The sequence below is a fragment of the Colossoma macropomum genome, unplaced genomic scaffold (assembly GCF_904425465.1).
Source record: "Colossoma macropomum unplaced genomic scaffold, Colossoma_macropomum, whole genome shotgun sequence".
NCBI lineage: Eukaryota > Metazoa > Chordata > Actinopteri > Characiformes > Serrasalmidae > Colossoma > Colossoma macropomum.
Window position 1 is genome coordinate 12,809,255 of NW_023494807.1, and position 20,295 is coordinate 12,829,549.

The following is a 20,295-nucleotide window of genomic DNA, read 5'->3' on the forward strand; positions in this document are numbered from 1 at the left end:
GCGCGTCACTTCCTGCGCTACTTCCGCTCTCGCCGCGGCGAGTCAGGAATGAAAAACGAAAATAAGAAAGAGTTTTGTTTCGTAAAACAACAGTAACTAAAAGACTCTCCCTTCCAAATATAACCAGGTACGTTTTTGTATCTTTCAGATATGCAGGAGGCTTTTCGCATATTAATGCAGGTGCTCTTTCACTCAGCTTAAGCCGTGTTCACTGAAAGCTGTAAACAGATTATCAAACCCTGAAAGTGCTCGATTTGATTAGTCTGTCTTGTTTTAGCAGTAAACGTAAAAGAAACATGTTTGTGGCATTCAGCATTGGGTCCACATGTGTAAGTATTTATTGGGTTGTTTATAGCGTTGAGGAGCTGAAATGCTTTGTACTCATATTGAGTGTTATCCTCAACACAAAGCGTCTGAATTCAGGGGTTCTGTTTCTGGATCAGCGGATTTGGACCTGTAAAGCGGTCCAAATCCGCTGATTTACAGCGGATTTGGACCTGTAAAGGAGGGAGCTACGGCCTCCACGATCAGTATTATCACGATACTGGAGACACGACACGACACGATACGATTCTATTCAGATATTTAAGGAATTGCGATGTGCTGAGGATTGTAATGATATTCGCAGTGTATTGTTTTATTAGTTTTGACTGTAAATTACATTCGGTAAATATTAGCTCATGGTAAATATACCCTGGCTGGTTAAAATCTTATATCTAAAAGTCTATACGGAGGTAATCGGAGCTAAACAGATAAAAATGTGAATTAAATGTTTTTCTAGTCTGTCACACAGATTTTTTTCTTTTAATTTTTGAAAGAAGAAAAATGTATTTAAAATGATGAAAATTTACCAGTTTATTTTTTCAGTTTTTATGCAGTGCTGATTGGTTGGCCAGCTGATGGGTTCACACTCATTAACGTCATGAATGTACACAAGGCCCTATATATAGAATTAAAAGGCACTTAAAATATGACAGCAGTGTTGAGATATTTTAAACTGTTCTGTGTTAAGAAAACAAGTGCATTTGTCTGTACCAAAAGTTTTAAACATTTGCAAATAATAATGTTGCTCGAAAGCTCCATATGAACTCATTAATTTGGGACTTTCTCCAGAGCGCCCTCTAGCATCCAACTGACTCACAAGGCATTTTAGGCGGCAGTTCTCCTGTTGCTACCAGGCTCCAAGATTTTGCCTTCTAAAGTCTGGAATTGAGCTGCATAGGCACGAGAGGGCCATTCTATTCCAGTCATTTCAGGCTGTATTCAGTCCAAAAATAATGCCACAACTTAGCCCTCATGTGTCAAACACAAGGCCCTCTGGCCAAGTCAGGCCCTTGGTACAATCAGCCCACTAAATTATTTTAATTTTCTATTAATATTGGCCCATTTCACCATGAGCTGCACTACAGTTCCCAGCATGCACTGCAGCATAAAGTGTGCTCCCACCCGCTCCCCAGCAACGATTTATAGGAACCCACCAAAAAGAAAAAGATGCCAGGTGTCTTGTTCAAGCGTATAGGCTGTTTTAAAAAAACGCTTGGTGACATTTAAAGAGTTTTAGCCCATATCTGTAGCTAATGCAGTTTTATGTATATTTTTATTGAAAATTATTTTTCAATTGTTCAAGAATTCAGTGCCTATTTTTTGCTGTCATAGTTTTTTTGAACAAACAATGCCCAGTTGGGGTCATGGCAAAATGTTAAGTAAAAATAAAATAAAAACACAGCAGGCCCATGAGTTGTTTTTTTTTTAATTTTTTAACGTGGCCCTTTTAGTGGTTGAGTTTGACACCCCTGCCTTAGCCGTTTTAAATTACTGTATGAACCTGTGCTCTTCTAGAGAGATTGGACTGTCTGTCATTTTATCCACAGGCTTGACTATCACTTTATATATTCAGAATAAACATTTATTCCTGACAGTATCAAAATGACAAAAAAAAAGTTTTTGTTGAAAATAAAAACTTGAGAGTTGAAAATAGCAGGATAAGTGGGTCCGGTTCCTATATACTATCAGAAGTCGCTATCCAGCCCGCCACTGTCACACATGCATAGAGAGTATTACTTTTACCAGCACCAGCCAGCAATACCTGCATGTGTGTAAACATTTTATGGCAGATAAAAATAGTAGTTGAGCCCTAACAAAACAGCCATATTCTTCAGTAGTAATTACATGTGTATTTTGCACTTTTACCTGCTCAGTGCTATTCTACATGTTTATCAGTGAAAACACAGAGCTTTAAGGTGTGACTATCTACACATACCAGAAAGAAACAGCTCCATCTTGTGGATTAAGAAAGAAATGCTTTATGAAATCCTATTAAAAAGGATCACCAGTCTTCTCCACTAAGACCCGGTGCGGATGCTGGTTCTCATTCCAGCCAAGCAGGAGCACATGTCATATGTGATGAATTCCTCAGCCCTTTGTTTTTTTTTAAACCTGGAAATGCACAACAAAGTTCTAGGATCCTGAAAAAACAACAACATTGCAAAACAAAGTTGTAACAATCAAAATGAAGAATAAGTATTCAAAGTTCTGCACTATTTTTAGGTCACTATTCAAATGGAAGCTAGTTTGTGAAATTGACCATGTTAAGGCCATTTTCTGAAAAGGTCTTATTCCTTCTGTTGAAACACATGTTCAGATGACTCAGTTGGATTTAATCTACTCATCAGAGGCTTTTGCACAAACTGAAGATATATGTGACAAGAGATGTGAATGTCCTTAATAACGCATCCTGTACATTTTTTTTGTCTTTCCCAATTGGTGTAACAGTAGCTGTATTCATACTTTTATCCTTTGGCTGTATATTTTTGACTGTATGTATTCATATGCGTCTGTATTTAAAAAGAAGCAGGTAATCTCTATCATTTTTCATACTTGATATTTGTCAAAAATGAATAAAAAAATTGTAAAGTTATAAAATACTGCTAACACTGTTGATGCTATTACTGTATTATCTTCCATCTATTTTTTCTCCCATCTCTAGTAAGGTGTGTAGCAATTGTGATTCTGCTGTCTTAATTTGAGGTGCTTTGTGAATACCACCCATTGAGTCCACCTGCTTCTGTTTATTCCTTTCTCTTTTGACAGGAGGTGTCCTGCCATGCCTGTGTGCGACATCTGCTGTGAAGAGCTCACGTCCGAATCGGACATGAGAACTCATCTCCTCCTGAGCCACCTGGAAAATGTGATGAGCTGTCCATTTTGTTCGCTGTCAGGTGTCTCCTATGATGAGCTGAACTTCCACATAGGCACAGCACACCAAGAGAAAGAGATGGACTTCCAGGACACACCTGCTGCGGACAACAGTGCTACAGAAAGTGGGCAAAGAAGCTCAGCGGACTGTATTCAAATTCAGACAGATCCAAGCCCCTTTAGAACTGATGCCCTTACAGTAACATGGGAGAATTCATCAGCTGTTTGTAGCTCAGGGCTAACTCCAGCTTCCCCTCAGACTTCTAGTCATCACATGTTCTGTCAGGATAATGGGACAGCTGCTCCCAGTGCAGGAATTGCTCTTACTCAGGGTCAGGGAGCCACATCCAGCATCAAATCTTCACCCCCCACTGCAGCCACACCAAACAGAATTAAAAAACTGGTTGGACCTCCACCAGCACCCAGCAAAAACACTGAAAAGGAAGACACAGTAGAGCATCGCAAATCAAAACAGAAGCGCTTGTCCTCCCCCAATAAAGGTTCTCACATAACAGATCGGTGTTGCAAACAGATATCTTGGATGTTTGAACTTTCATCATAATATATGTCATCTATATATCTTCCAGAGAAGCTGTTTTCCTGTCCCTTCTGTAGTCTGGTCTGCGGCGACTGTTTTATTCTTCAGGAACACGTGGAGCTGCATCTCCAAGACCAGGACGCATCTGAAGGTATCGGCCTTCATTTCATGTAGCTAATAGGGTTGTGCACAGGTACTCAAGTACTGTTTCAGGTGCCAGTATTCATTCAGTATACTGAAATCACTATTCACATATTTGTTATGCTCCAACAGTCAGGAATAAAAATATATGGCAAACAATTCAGTGAATCACTAAGCTTTAATAGGGTTGTAAAGCTTAAAGTTTTAGTGTGGCACTGCAGCAACCCAACAATCAGTCAGGCCCCCCCAAGACCCCCACTGAGATTGTTACATTAATGTTGCATTAAAATGTGAGTCCTTCAGAGTGGTTTAGTATGAAATGCTCTATTCTAGAGAAACTTCTGTGATTATGAGAAGCAGACATCTGTTTGGTTACGTTCAAGAATTCCCCCAGTATTTTCCAAAAGTTCAGAAAAAAATCTTGTGCATTAAAGGCAAAGCCAAAAATCACAACTGAATGATCATGATTTTTGACCCTTCAGATGGTACTACACTAACCCACCTGTTGTGTTGTGGGTCCTATAGTGTATTACTAAGTGTTCATGCATTTTTACATTCCTTCTGAGTATATTTATTGTGCATTTGTGTTGCTTTATTTTTTAGCAACTATTCCTGAAGCAGGGACATCATCACAAGTGTGTTCTTCAGCAAGAAATGAATCAGGTGAGTAAAAAAAAAACATTATATATACAAAAAACACATTGACACATGATTGATGATAATGCAGAAGTGCATCATATGGCTTGAGTCAAATTCCATCTATCAGGTGTGAACAATGTGCAGGTTAACTTGAGTCCTTGATGTGAAATTGGCAGGTTTACAGCTGTATGAATGTCCACTGTGTTCTGTGGCCTGTGTGGATAACAGCTCACTGCAGGAGCATGTGGAGCTGCATCTGGACTACGGTACAGCCGCTGCTGCAGGTATACGCAAGCACATGCAAACAAGCATACTGCCAATGCTAGCACATTACTGGACACAGTACTTACTTGTTTAAGCTATTTGCATGGTATTGCATATAATTTGAGTGCTGGATGGGAGGCAAAAAGCTGATAGATGAATAGCAACTTTATTAAACATGATGGAAATTGCAGCAGCAATATAAAACTATACAAATCACAAACATAGAGGAAGAGGGTTGGTTGTAACGTTTTCCACAATGATTCTCTTATCTCACAGACTAACAAGTTAGAAGTAATACAAACTGAGCAAATCATTACGTAGTTATTTCATTAGTATGATGAGATATTAGGTTTTGAATGTTGTGCATTTGTGGCAACCACCCCATAGTTTGCAATTATTATATGTTGAACCTATAATAAACGAATATCAGTGTTTATCGCTCATTTAAGAGCAAGAATATTTAAAGAACATTTCATTTAAATATAATTGCAGTTTAACCGATCAAATATATAGATGTATTCAAGATACAGAGAAATTATAGAAAACTCACTAAAATGCACATTTTTGCATCAAAAACACGTTGAAGTTCACTGAAACTGCCCTAAAAGTGAGTCTAATGGCAGAATCCCCACAATGGCTACTAAGCTAAAAGGCATGCTAATGACCTTCATACACAAGGAAAAGGCACAAACAAAGCATTAATAGTATGCTTCTCTTGGCCCTCTTTTTTAATGGCTGAGTTGATTACAGGGTGCATTCCCATCAGAGTGTGTGAGAGGTGTAGAGTTGGGGTGGAGTTCTCAGTCACTCTGAAATCACTCTGATAGCACTCCATCCCATTTTCTGGCTTGTGATTGGGCCATCGTTTCAAGTAGAGCTCTGCGCAGGAACAATTTTTTTTAGTCCATAGTTACACTTATGTGTTGCCCCGCTCCCTCCCGTGCTGGGTTGGTTATTCGACCGCTCACGCTCTTGACACTAAATATTTGACCCCTGTCGCAAGATATCGCAGACCTCTAGTTTCAAGCCTATGCCTACTAAAAAAAGTCTGCGTTGCACAGAATGTTTAGCTAGTTTTTCATTTAATAACAGCCATAAATAATATAATTTATGAATTGGAGAGTGTAATGTCTTGTCCATACAGTCAAGACGTAAACTAAATATCATAAGAATGAATCATATGGAGCAGACATAGAGCATGTTTTGTCTGGTATGTGAGCGAGGGGCGATCAAGAACAGGAAATAGGCCTAGAGCAGAGGTATAGCAGAGTGATTACAGAATGCAGAAATGTCCTCCACTCCACTCACATACTCTGATTTACATCCCCCTCATTAACAATATAAAACATCTGAATGCAGAATTTTACTTTGTGGTATGAAAAACTAAATCTCACCTCAGATTAAATCTCTTGCAGGTACAGAGTTGGTAAGGAGATATTTGTCCTCAAAGCATGACATTTCAGTATAAGTAATTCTAAGTACCTCCTCCTGGTGTTCCAGATAATAGATAATGTGACATCCAACCCTAACCCTTCTCTATTAGGAGAAGCTATAAAAGCACAAAGAATTTTTAAGACAATAACAAGAGACGGTGCTAGAGGTTTACAGATATACTGTACTGCAGTACTATGGGGGGAAAAAAACCTTTAGTGTGAATATATTATGGGTCACAAAACATTTGTCTGTTCTTGCTTTATATCTTGTAAAAGCTTCTGATGTAACATTGGCGTTACTGTTTTTGTTTGTTGGTTGGTTGGTTGGTTGGTTGGTTGTTTTCCAGGGGATTTATCTGAAGACATAAGGCTGGCCCGGCAGCTCCAAGAGGAAGAAGAGAAGAAGAGAAAGGAGGAAGAGGCCAAGAGGGAGAAAAAAGACTTCAAACAGTTGCAGGTCAGCTGCACAGCAGATAACATAAATAATGCTGCAGAACTATGCAGACTGGGTCCAGGTTTTACTAGTACATTGAGGTGAGGTATGTAGCATCCGTCACATGGCGGGGGATGTAGGCCTTTGCCATCTGCTGGTTGCGTTACAATATTCATAACCACTCATTTCACCATAGGTGAATTTTTGACGATTTAAATTCATACAAAAGAACACTTTTGGTTAGATATAGTAACATTCCTATGTATTTGTACCTTATGCTGGATTTATTGATTTGAACTTTCTTATTTCCTGGTATTTTTAAATGCTAATACTTTTGCATGTACTCAAGTAATCTGCTTTTTACTACATATTTATCAAGAAAATTTGGTGGCAGATTTACAAAGAGAGGTGCGGACGATTTAGCGGGATATGTATTAAGAACTTCCATGCAGATAAACACAGGCACAATTTTGCAATCAACATATAACCAGAGCAATTTAACCACATGTTTGGCTCATGGCCTTTTATGTATGAATGCCTGTTTCAAGTCAAAAAATGAGTTATTACTTGTTGACAAAGTATGTGATTATTTTGACATATTAAATAATTATTTTGAGAAAATAAAACTTAGTAATTTAACATAGTATGTGAGAAATTCCAGAAACTAGGGTAATTTTTGACATTTTGTTTTGAGAGGGAGCAGCTGAACTTCTGTGCTGAGTGCATTTGGAAACTGAAATCCCTGTTTAATTTCACTCCACGCACTCAGGTCGTCAGATCGTATTTTTATTGTTATCGCAACACGAATTTTTGCAATAAACACATCATTAACAGCTGCGCTGGGGTCGAAACTTCCTGTCCCACATGGGGCTGAGTAACTCAACTATTAGGCCAAATGGCCAATTATAAAGAAACACAGCTCATGCACACATGCACAGCTCTAACCTACTCCGTCCTGAACTACAAACCTGTAAAAATGCATCAAACATTAGGATTGTTTTTACAACTAGTAGTGTGTTTTAAGTGTGCAGAGCAGTAATGGCTACTGTCCCAACAAACACATTTGAGAAGTAAACAACAATAAATAGATAAATAGATTGTTTGTTCATTCATGTGTGCCTATTTAAACATAAATATTTTTATTTGTTTGTAGTCTTTATAGAAAAAGCTGTTGAGGTAACGCTAACTGTTTCTTGCGTGACATCCAGTCAGAGGCAGACTATTTTAATAAGAATTTATCTCGTCTCATATCACCATTGTGCATTTTGTGCATGTGCATTTTATATCAATATTATACAACCCTATAACAAACGTTAGTTCTTATGCTGATAGATGCTGGTCATACTAAGATGTTCCACAATTCTTTGAGGGAGTTCTATAAGGAACTCAGTACTTAAGTATTTTTTGATGTGGTACTGTTATACTCAAGTTGATTTTTGGAAAGATCATTTTATCTGTGTTATTATTTCACCAAAGAAGCCATACTTTTACGGAAATATGGGTTTAGGCTACTCATCACACCTGTGGTAGATAAATATAACTTGAATTGGGGCCATGTGCTATGTTCTGCTGCATTTGTAGCATACTGTTGATTTCCACAGGCAGTACTTTCTTTGTACTGAGAAAAGAACAAGCGCATTTAAACTAGAAGCCAGTTGCTGAAGTGCAGAGAAACACATTGAAATTATTGTAATCAATGACATTACAGATCTGGCAGAGAGCATTCAGGTTGACAAACGCTTCCTTTAATGTAAAATAACTAGTCTAAAGAATAGCTCTTCTCTGTTCTGACGCTGACCCCTGATTGACTCTTGATATGTGCAGAAGGTTTTTGGGATGGATAATAGCGGCGGGTACCGCAGGCAGATGGAGCGGAATATGGAGCGAGCTGTGAGCCGAGGTCAGATGGCCCCTGCTGAATTTCACCGGAAACGAGTAGAAATGATGGAATCTTTGGCCTCAGGAGTGGATGACAGCCGCACCAGAACCACTGGTCAGTATATTACAGAGTCCAGGACTGGCTTAAATAAAAAGTTGGTCAAAAATCTAATTTGTACAATGTCCCACTTGCCCTAAATGTCATCAATCAGCCAAAACATGCTTGTTCTCTGATGTTTGTTTCTTTAGTTTTGCACTGGAGCCATGAGGCTGATGTAGTTAATGCAGTTTGGCCAAAAATGTATACGGTCGTATGCAAATGTTTGATCACTCTCAGTCGAATTACATGTTTTGTAGATTTTCTAAGTGAAGATAAGTTAACACATCCTCTACAGTGAACAAACTTTAATATGACATTTTTTATGCTAATTTTAGTGCAATTTTTTATTTATTTGCTTTGAGTTTAACACATTGGAAAAACATAAAAGATGTGAAAAAAAATGTGAAACCCACATGTTAAATTTAGCAAATGTAGGGTGTATTAAATGTGTATGACTATGTTCTCTAAAATATCTGACAGTTTTGGTATATATGACATTATACTGTGTGTCTATGTATATATATTAAACCTATATTTTGAGTGCTCACATTCTCTGTCTGCTACATCTGTAGAATACCATTGATTTCCATGGACAATTATTTTCTTTTACTGAGAAAAGGCCAAATACACTTAAAGTAGAAGCCAATAGGCAGATGCTGAACAACATCTAGATAAGCCTATAGCGCGTACCCTATAGCCGCAGCAGTTTTTCTGGCTGAGCAAAAATAGTGCTAAAAGTTGCTTCATGCAATAATTTGTCTCATGTTTGCATATGTACACTCATGCTTACATTTGTCTATAAGTTTATTGAATATTACAATCCATGCTGACAGTAGCCAGTAGCTGTCAGTAGTCATTGGATCAGGCCCCGAAACTGTGGCAAAAACTATTACCCAAGGCGCTGAACACAACATTTCACATTTTGACCTCTAAAAACATGTTATTTTCCCCTTTTAACAAACCTGGTCAGACATGCATGTAACTGCATCAAATCAGATTTTGTTGGAATTCATTAACTGTGTGTGTGTTTTGCTTTGTGTCAGGTGGAGACTCTGAATTGGTTTTAGCACAGTTTGCCTAAATGGTCAGCTCTTCCAGAGTAATGAAATCAACACAATAAATATATCAGTCAAACATCTCTGAGATGCTGATCATTTTTAAAGCAAATTTCTTATCAATACCGAAATGATTTATAAGTAACTTCACAACAAAAGGTTCATTTGAGCATAAATGTGTGTGTTATGGCCCATCCCCTTTAATGTTCTTAATTTTGATTCTTGATGATGATTATAAATAATATTACCAAACCTTTGGCTGTAGTGCTTGTATAATGTGTTTTGCTATGTGGCAGGTGTTCTGGAGGCACTGTATGAGTTTTATCAGCGTGAGGCTCGTGATATTGCCCACGTGTGGTTGTGTGCTGAAACTGACCACTATTCCGCCTCAGACGGAGACAAGGGCTGGGGTTGCGGCTACAGAAACTTGCAAATGCTTCTGTCCGCGCTGAAGAGGATGGAGCAGTATACTGCACCAAACACACTACCAGGTACAAACATTCAAACACATTTTAATCACTGTTCTTAGGACAGTGTTCTGTTGTTCTTAGGACACACAGAGGGCAATAGAATACTGGAAAAAGTAAACAGTATGTGGATGCATCATTAATAAATTGCCTGGCTGTGTTTTTTCATGACTGCTTCTTCAATGCTGTTATGCATATCGCTTTTAGGTCAGTCTTCTAGAACAGCAAAACCATTTGTCATTCTGATTAGCAGAATATATAGTTAAAGGAGCAACAAGTGATATTAGGAAAAAGAGTAATTTGTCTTTGCACTTAAGTTTCTTTCATAATGTAGACTCAAATTACTTTGTAGACTTGTATGAGCTATTTCATCATCACAGGCCCATACATGGGTACTGCCATGTTTGGATCATGCGACAACAGCCAAACATATTCTCTGATTCAGTGCAGTTCCTGACAGGTGCGGTTTGCTACATATTAAATGGAAAAAATGATCAAGGAGGATCATCTCTTCTCTTTACAAGCAGAAACGACAGGGAGTCACCAAGTAAAATAAAAAAACAAAGGGAAAAAAAAGAGACCAGAATTAGGAAAGAACCAGAGCAACACTGGATGGCAGTAGAGACGTTCCATATCACCCATGCCGATAGGTGTCGGTATACAGTTTCAAGAACATTGCCATACTGATTGTTTCACAAAGTATAAAATCGCTTATTGCTCCTTTAAAAGCTTCTTTAACTTTCAAGACAAGTTTGTAGTTAAAAGGAAAATTATGTAAAAATGTGGTTGGTTGTTTTGTAATATTCTGTTGTGGCTGCAGCTATTAACTCCCTAAAACAGTGGCCTTTAGTAGGTGCTGAACGATACATTTTACACTAATAACTGAAGGGGCTTCTAAGCACTGCAGTCATCTAAGCATTCTCTTTGTTGTTGCAAAATAGTGAGTCTGATCTATAGTGGCATAGGCAGAAATCCATTTTTGGGTAGGCCTGTGAAAAAGCGGGTAGGCAAACTTGGTAGATACAATTTTTAAACATGTAATTTAAAAACATCAAGCTGTAGTCTATTCCTGACAGCCATGCGGGCATCACCCTACTTATTTCAGCACTTCCCTTCCACCATCATGGTGATACAAAACAATAGCAAACAACCAGAATACTTGTTCACATAAACACAGCTAATACTGCAGCTTACCTATAAATTATGCCACGGGCACATTTGCCAAATGAAGATGACTTAACTAAGTTGAAAAAAATACAGCTGAGAGGTTCAAAGACAAGGAAGAACAACACAGTTAACTTTAAAAGCCTAAAATTAATCAGCTAAAGCTTAGTGGCACAGCGGGAGGGGCCCAAAGAAGACAACGTTAGTTTCAGTGACTGAGAAACTAATAATGGCAGTCTTTTTTTTTTCGACTTGGGATGGATTAAAAATGACATACTCTACGAGATCGATTCTCACTTTTAAACATCCCCAGTTACATTTTGTAACAGTAACTGGAGCTTGAAAGCCAAACACGGACTGGCTTTAGGCACTGGTGGATAGCAGCAGTTGCCAAGCAGTGATTGGAAGGCTGAGAAAATAAGGCGAAGCTTGGCAGGGAGTGCAATGATTTGATTGGCCAGAATACAATCACAGCACTTACAAAAACAAATTAAATTCCATTGTCATTAAAAATTTGTGTTTAATAAATATTTTTCTCCAATTTTTTGGGTGGGCCTATCTATGGCTACGCCCCTGGTTCAGCTGACAAATGGCGTTGCATTAAAAAGATAAAAAAAAAGGTGTCAAGCTTCATGTGCCTCAGGGGAAGCATGTGCTGGGCATCACCCTTCACCCTCCAAGCATTGTGTGGTGGGGGAGATCTAAATAAACAAATGGAACTGGCCATGATTAAACTGGGGGTAAATTGGGTAAAAAAGCTGAAAAAAATTGCTTGTTTCAGATTCCAAAATTGTGCTCATGCCACAAGTGCCATTGTAAAATACCATGTGAACCCACACATAAATTAAATTCTGTATTAATGCAAGTTATTAAAAGGCAGTGTTTATGGGATAGTCTTTGACGTCTGACGTTAACAAACTACAGTGGCTGGTGGAAAAATTAGTTCCTTGCAATTAATATTAACAATGAATTTTGTTCTCATTTAATAAAAGCAAATAGGCCACATGTAATCTCTTCTTTTTATTTCTTCAATTTGTGTATCTCTGTTTCTTATTGTATGTTCATCTTTCTGTTTTAGACTCCGTTCCCAGCATTCCACGGGTGCAGTCTTTGATTGAGGCGGCCTGGACGGAGGGCATTGACCCTCAGGGGGCATCCCACTTCAACAGGAAACTGCAGGGAACCCGGGCCTGGATCGGAGCCACAGAAATCTACACCGTTCTCACTGCCCACAGAGTCAGGTGTGCAATTACATAATTCATTACTACGGATGTAACAGTACATATCTGTTTAGGTTTGATACAGTTCTTCAGTTTGATCTTTGATATCTGATATTTTTCTTGTACGTATCTGCAGATGCCAATACATAAACATTTATAAAATGTACAAATTCAGACTGAATCCACCTTAGCATTATGGAGAGGAATCGCATATACACTTTTCCTGTAAAAAAAAAAAAGTTACAGATGCAATAAAATGATGAATATAATGCAGATATTTTGGTGCAGTAGCCCAGTTTGCCGAAACATTCTGCTCTTCCACAGTACAGTAAATAAATAATGAAATATTGTTTTTCAGAATATCAGTCAGCATCTTGCTGATGCTGCTAATTTTTACAATTCCAATATCATTGCATGCCCCTCAAGAACATTCAGAATTAAAGCCCCTAATTCAAGTGCGAATGTGTGTATAGCATAAGACCCTCCCCTCTCCCTGCCCACTTTACTCTAGTTTTGATCACTGACTGTATTTTTTGTGAAAGACAGTAAACATTCATTTTTTTTTCTTTTTGTTGAATTTGTAACACCCTTGTTGATTCCATAGTTATGTACATGGTGTGTCTGTGAGCACTCCTGTTCATACACACTCACTCAGAATATTTAGCCAGAGGTAGCTAAAAGTCTGATAATACTGCGTTTAATAATTAGCATATCTTGCTATGATAGGCTAATTTGCTCAGCAAACAGGTGAGTGTATGTGTTTGTTTCAAGTTCAGTCTCTTTCTCAGGGCTCGTATTGTGGACTTCCATCAGCCCACTGGTCCAGGAAACACGCACCCTAGACTGTTTGAGTGGGTAAAAAATTACTTCTCTCTGCACTCTAGCAGGGGCTCTAGACTACCACCCAGAGTGGTGAAGACCAATCTACCACCCATCTACCTCCAACACCAAGGTACAGTAGCAAGGGAGATTTAAAAGAGTAGTTTTGGGAAAAAAAAGATCTATACAATTACAAAAAATAATGTATACAATTACACAGTATACATAAAACATAATTTGAGGCAAGCGAGTAATGATTTTTAGCACCGTGCTAATTAGTGTTTGTAAGCTTCCATGATTTACACTACATCCTTTTATGTGGTTGCACTACACTTGTTTCCATTGTTGTGCTACATCCATTTCTGTGGTTATGCTACATCCATTGTGTACAAATTATTCCACTAGGTTACACTAGGTGTAATGAGAAGACACACCCCATTACTGACTCAGTGCTAAAACAGTGAAGATGAATATACTAGAAATGTGTTTCAACATAAACCAAATCCAACTTCATAGTGTACTCCTATTTCTGAAACCAAAACTACGCCCTTGCACACAGGCCACAGTCGAACCATCGTGGGCATGGAGGAGAGGAAGAACGGGAATGTGTGTGTACTGCTGTTGGATCCAGGCTGTTCTTCAGGAGATATGAAGAAGCTGCTGAACTCAAACACCGCTGCAGCTTTTATTAGCCGCATGCGCAAATTCCCTGGCCACCTCAAACACACACAGTACCAGGTGGTGGTGGTGGAGGGGGTGTTAACTCCAGAGGAGAAACAGGTAAAACAGTGATTTTTTTATCTTAGCACACATTACTTTGGCAGTGACATATATATACGTATGTGTGTGTGTGTGTGTGTGTATATGTATGTATGTATGTGTATGTGTGTGTGTGTGTGTGTGTGTGTGTGTGTGTGTGTGTGTGTATATATATATATATATATATATATATATATATATATATATATATATATATATATATATATATATATATATATAAAATCCCATCCTATTATAATTTCTACAAATATTTTTACATTTATTCAGGCTTCAACTTGCACTTCAAATTACACTTTTGGGGGCTCTTCAAAACGTGTCCAGATTTAGTTTGTTACGATGTACAGATATGCCCATACAAATTATAATGTGGTATGTTGTCAGGTGAAGTTTTTTAGGGTGTGGAGTGGTCCAAACTTTGGCACCACTTTCAGGTTTTTAGCATTTTTAATAATGGCATGCATGGCTACCTATAGATATGATGTTCAGCTTGCTGCATGCACATACACTATATGACCAAAAGTATGGTCAGTTTGTGGAATTGCCGCCCTGCTAGATCTGCCCTGTAAGTGCTGTTATTAAGAAACGGAAGCATCTAGGAGCAACAGCAGCGCACAGCACATAAAAACATGGAAAGGCTTCGCAGAAGAATGAAGGCTATTATGGCTGCAAAGATGATGCCTATAGCCTTTAGCCAATGATCAAACAAGACACACTAAGCCTAGTGAAGTGTTAATGTTTACATCTGGGGAGCATGCGCTTATTGAACATTAAAAAACGAAACATATAGGTAATATTCTGTTAATACACAGGCATAGTCCCTAATAATTGGTCAGTGTTGCACAACGAAAGCTTTTATGATTGTTTTAAAATGATCATCTCGTATTCTTTTGCTTTATGAATATGTCCGATAACAAATTGTTGCCTTAAAGTCTCGCACAGTATCCGACCCCCCTCCAAGTCAGCAGTCAGCCAAGCGCCCACCTTGATTAGCCAAGAAAGAATCCGCCTCCCCTGCCTCACACACACACACACACACACACACACACACACACACACACACACACACACACACCTGCACTGCTCAAACTAAACTGCTTTCACAAACTCAATTATGATCATACATATATAAAAGTGGAATAATGATACATATAATAAATGTAAGTAAATGCAGTTCCCAGAGTATACTGTTCCTTTTTGGGGGACCCCTGCTACAAGATCTGTGCGCTCTTCTACACACTGACTGTGAACATACACCATTTCCCCAATATAAATTATTTATTTTCACTTGTAAAATCAACAAAACATGTCATTTGACCAGGGGTGCCCAAACCTTTGCATACAACCATATAGTGTTACTGTAATCGTGTTATTGGTTATTTGAATCATCAGTTGATGAATGTGAAGTCTTTGCTGTCTGTGGTCAGGGTCAAAGTCCAGCACACAATACACACACACACACACATCTCACATTAAGGTGAGTATAAGATAAATAAGGGTCCTCAGAGGAGGGTACATGCACCGCTAACTACACTAGTGCCTGTACATTGGTGTGCATGTAAATATAATTATAAATGTAAGTGTTAAACTATTGCTGGTTACCATCTGAATTAAATTACACTGCTTGACTTGTTCACCACAGTAGTGAGATTTTGGTGCTTTTGTTTATCTTTTTCAGAACCGTATTCTTCACTCCAGGACATTACGTGCTGAGAGAATTCCCTGATGTTTCCCTTTGGAGATTTGGTTTGTTTCATCAGCACATGATATTTGAACGTGCTGTGATTTCCTCTGATTTGGACAGAGTGGTTTTTATGTGTATTTGTGATTTTTTTTTTATTTATTTATTTATTTCTTTGCAAAGATAATAAATAACATTTTTACTTTATGGTCTCATGCTTTTTTAAACAGTTAATTGCAGTTCTGCAGTGGCTGATAAGACCCAATGCACAGTACAATAAAAGACTTTTCCAAACTCTTAAATGCGCAGCAAATTCAGAAAACACTGGTGTAGTCATTTTAGTGAAATTGTATTCTGACTTTGCAGCGCATTTATGAATTTGTAGCGCATATTATTATTTTGCAGAGCATTTATAGAATACAGTGTGTATGTTGTCATTTTGACAAAGGTGTTTTCTGCGTTTGCAGCTTGCTTTTTATTTTGCAGTGGGTCGGGTGTTGTCGGCCACCATACTTTAATGCGCAAAAAATAAAAGTTCTTATCTCTTTAAATTGTGCTGATATAATCCTGGATCAATTAATAAGGTGCTTTTCTCCTTCGTGCTCAGTTTCTTTCACTAGAAACACAATGATCAGACTGGAGCTGTGGTCAGTATGATGGGTGATAGTTTGGGATGGGAAATGAATTGTTTTCATACACTGTTGCCCATCTCAGATAGACAAATGTACAGTTTCAATCAAAACACACTTACAAGTGGAGCTTGTACTTGCCAAATTACAGCTTCTCAAAAACGCATAAAGAGATTTATCCTACTTTTGACTCGATTTATTCATCATTAAGCTTATTTTGGGCACCTCATAAACTGACACAAAAAAATTGAGTCAACACTAAGTACTTCCTACTGGTTATCCATCCATACAGTCAGCCATTGGCACCCTTGGTAAACATAAAAAATGTTTTTGGTTAATTATCTTAATCTCACATGAAAACATAAGGAGACTCACTTATCAAAAAACAATATTTTTAACAAAACTACATGTCACAATTATTGGCACCCCTAGAAATCCGTATGAAGAAAATGTAACAAGCCCGTCATGCTATGGATCATTCTCCATTCGGAGTTGGATACATTCTTTAAAAAATCCATTTTGTTCATCCCATCCCATAATCTTAATCTGTCCATTAACATCTCCTATTATCAAATATGTAAAAGGAGAGCTTAATTCCAAACATTTTTTACAGTTGCTGGTGTTACATGAATATGGTCTAACACCTGTGACATTTTGGATAAAATTGAGCCTGTAAATTGGCTGACTCATTAGTGGTCGGGTGACCTAGTGCAACTGTTTAAAATCAGTAGTAAAAATGATTTATGCCAATATTTTGACAAAATTTTGATTACACGCCATTAACGCACTCTGGGCATGCTTGCCCAACTTGCCCTGGAACTTTAAAAGCCAGGTAAACTGTTCAGACTCTTTTCCTGCTTGATGTGAAATGCTGACACCCCAGATCAGTATGAATTCTGACATGCTTAAATGTAAGTAGCTGCCACTGACTCACAAACCCAGTTGTGAAAGGAGATTAAACTGATAATGTGGTAAACAACCAAGCTAGCATGTAGCTGAGATAAGGAGGTTGTTTGGAAGTAGCAAGTGATAAAAAAGACAACTAATCTGATATGCCTGATCTGGGTAATGAAGACCTTCAGGAATAGCTGAATATTAGAGCCAGGTGTGCTGGATCTGAATTCTCCAGTGTGGTTGCTCTCCAGGACCAGGATTGAGCCCCTGGTGTAATGTATGTCTAAGTGTGTGTGGTGTGTAGAGTGTGTGCCTTTGTGTGTAGTTTGCATAGTGTGTATGCTTGGCTTATTATCCTTGTACCCATGTGCCCTCAGAATAACATGACAGTTTTGCACAAGTGACGACATTAAAACAGAAATCAATAGAAACCAATGGAAGTCCTCACATGTAATGTAAGACAAACGTGTGAGAGTGTGTAGTGTATAGTGGGTGGATGTTAAATAGCTTTTTCCACAGTCTTAAACTGCAGTAGCATCGGTCATCAGGAAAAGCTGGATGAGAAGCACTGAGCTGAGATCATAAATCGAGAATAATGGCAGGTAAGAGCAACTGAAACATTTTAAACAGAGTTTTTCCATTTTAAAAGCAGTATATTTTGACAAAATTTTGATTACACGCCATTAGCGCACATAACACCAGTGACACATTGAAGTTATGTGCTGCCTGATCAGCAAAATTAATTAATATAATAAATTATAATAATAAATTAATGAAATATAGTGAGCAAGTGTGGACTTGCCTTCTCATACCTTGAAATGATGAGCCTTGACCCAAGGAAGCAGATAGAGTTGAAAATACTAAGTAAAAATGTAATATAAGAGTCCTGATAACACCAGTGACCAAAATCTCTGTGACAAATGGATTTTAAAAATAAAATGCATCATTTTTAAATGTGGTATAACATCATTGATACAAAAAGTAAACATAAATCTGTTTTATACAAATTGCTAAGTTAAACCTCATAAAAATATTGTTTTATACTAAATAGTAAAAATTGTTTTTGTGATGAGCTGTCTTACATATGCAGAGCAACTATGAAACATAATAAAAAAAAAGAAAGTCACAGAAATCATAAGGGAAAAGTATTATTTAATCTTAGGTTAACAGTGTATTGACTTTTGGAGCTGTGGCTAATATTTTAAGCATCTTTTTAAGCCCTGCAACCTTTATGACATGGTTTTCCCACTCCAAATGGAGAATGACATGTTATTGGGAGTGGGCTTTACACATACAACAAATATCAATGCTATGTCATAATTAATTCCACCTTTATTAGAGAAGTAAAAATGTTTTCCATTACATGTCAGCTGTTATCTTTTTGAAAACTCCTTATATCGAACACTTTTGCAAATGAACGTACAGCATTTTTGGAATTAATTTTTTCTATAACTACCCCTGCCTTTAGTGCTTTGTGCAGACTTTCTATGCCAACATAACAGCATTAAGTCTTCTCCAGTGATGCACAACGGGTTTGAAGATTGCAGAGCAAAGAATCTGTAACTTCTCCTCAATGCAGAATCTTTCCTGATCCTCTAGGGTCCTGGGTCTTCTCTTTCGGAATTTCTTCTTTTAGCACTCCTCACAGGTTTTGGGTTTAGTTAGGCTTACGTCAGGAGACTACAGTGGCCATGTCTAAAGCTTGATATTGTGGTCATTGTATGGATTTAGATAATGTTTTGGATCATTGTCCTGCTGGAAGATCCATCTACAACCCAGTTTTAGCTTTTTTTCCCCCAGATCTTCATTCAAAATCTCCTGGGACTTCATGGTGTCCATGATGCCATGTATCCTGGGGAAAACAGCACTAGATCATTCATCATAGTACCGTTCAAAAGTCAGAGGCCACCCTTCATTTATTACATATCCAGTTAAAACAGCCATTAAGTACAAATTATTCATCATCCTCTCTCCTCTTAAGTAATGAGGAGACTAAACCTTTTATAGTCTTCTCCCTAGTGGTTAACAGGCAGAAAGGCAGAAACCATTTAAGAAAAAGTGGGGGGGCAAACATCACAACCACAACCTTATCACATAATTCTTCTGTATGTACACATTTAATACAAGGCATCAGTCAGGTAACAACCATTAAACAGCAGACAAAACATTAAATATAATAAAAGAAAGTTTTACAATATTTTATTACCCCCTCTAACATGGGCCAATCCACATGCTCCACTCTGGGCATGCTTGCCCAACTTGCCCTGGAACTTTAAAAGCCAGGTAAACTGTTCAGACTCTTTTCCTGCTTGATGTGAAATGCTGACACCCCAGATCAGTATGAATTCTGACATGCTTAAATGTAAGTAGCTGCCACTAACTCACAAACTCAGTTGTGAAAGGAGATTAAACTGATAATGTGGTAAACAACCAAGCTAGCATGTAGCTGAGATAAGGAGGTTGTTTGGGAGTAGCAAGTGATAAAAAAGACAGAATGTGTGCATGTGGGCTACTAATGTCACTAATCTGATATGCCTGATCTGGGTAATGAAGACCTTCAGGAATAGCTGAATATTAGAGCCAGGTGTGCTGGATCTGAATTCTCCAGTGTGGTTGCTCTCCAGGACCAGGATTGAGCCCCTGGTGTAATGTATGTCTAAGTGTGTGTGGTGTGTAGAGTGTGTGCCTTTGTGTGTAGTTTGCATAGTGTGTATGCTTGGCTTATTATCCTTGTACCCATGTGCCCTCAGAATAACATGACAGTTTTGCACAAGTGACGACATTAAAACAGAAATCAATAGAAACCAATGGAAGTCCTCACATGTAATGTAAGACAAACGTGTGAGAGTGTGTAGTGCATAGTGGGTGGATGTTAAATAGCTTTTTCCACAGTCTTAAACTGCAGTAGCATCGGTCATCAGGAAAAGCTGGATGAGAAGCACTGAGCTGAGATCATAAATCGAGAATA

General features: G+C 38.1%; 1 protein-coding gene across 1 annotated transcript; it reads left to right on the top strand.

The window, feature by feature from the left end:
• The first annotated feature begins 16 nt into the window (after window positions 1–16).
• On the top strand, window positions 17–16,360 carry LOC118796826 (zinc finger containing ubiquitin peptidase 1). Its single transcript, XM_036555954.1, has 12 exons — window positions 17–127; window positions 3,091–3,695; window positions 3,783–3,884; window positions 4,478–4,537; window positions 4,690–4,797; window positions 6,558–6,667; window positions 8,468–8,636; window positions 9,973–10,167; window positions 12,386–12,548; window positions 13,316–13,479; window positions 13,906–14,126; window positions 15,802–16,360. Exons 2-12 carry the CDS (start codon window positions 3,104–3,106, stop codon window positions 15,847–15,849), a joined length of 1,932 nt encoding a protein of 643 aa, XP_036411847.1. The 5' UTR covers window positions 17–127; window positions 3,091–3,103; the 3' UTR covers window positions 15,850–16,360.
• The last annotated feature ends 3,935 nt before the right edge of the window (window positions 16,361–20,295 follow it).

Bases quoted from the DNA above. Each gene is read 5' to 3' on its own strand.
- LOC118796826 (XM_036555954.1), top strand. From the start codon at position 3,104: ATGCCTGTGTGCGACATCTGCTGTGAAGAGCTCACGTCCGAATCGGAC. The intron at 8,637-9,972 runs GTCAGTATATTA...GCTATGTGGCAG, and splicing joins CAGCCGCACCAGAACCACTG to GTGTTCTGGAGGCACTGTAT. The intron at 10,168-12,385 runs GTACAAACATTC...TTTCTGTTTTAG, and splicing joins TGCACCAAACACACTACCAG to ACTCCGTTCCCAGCATTCCA.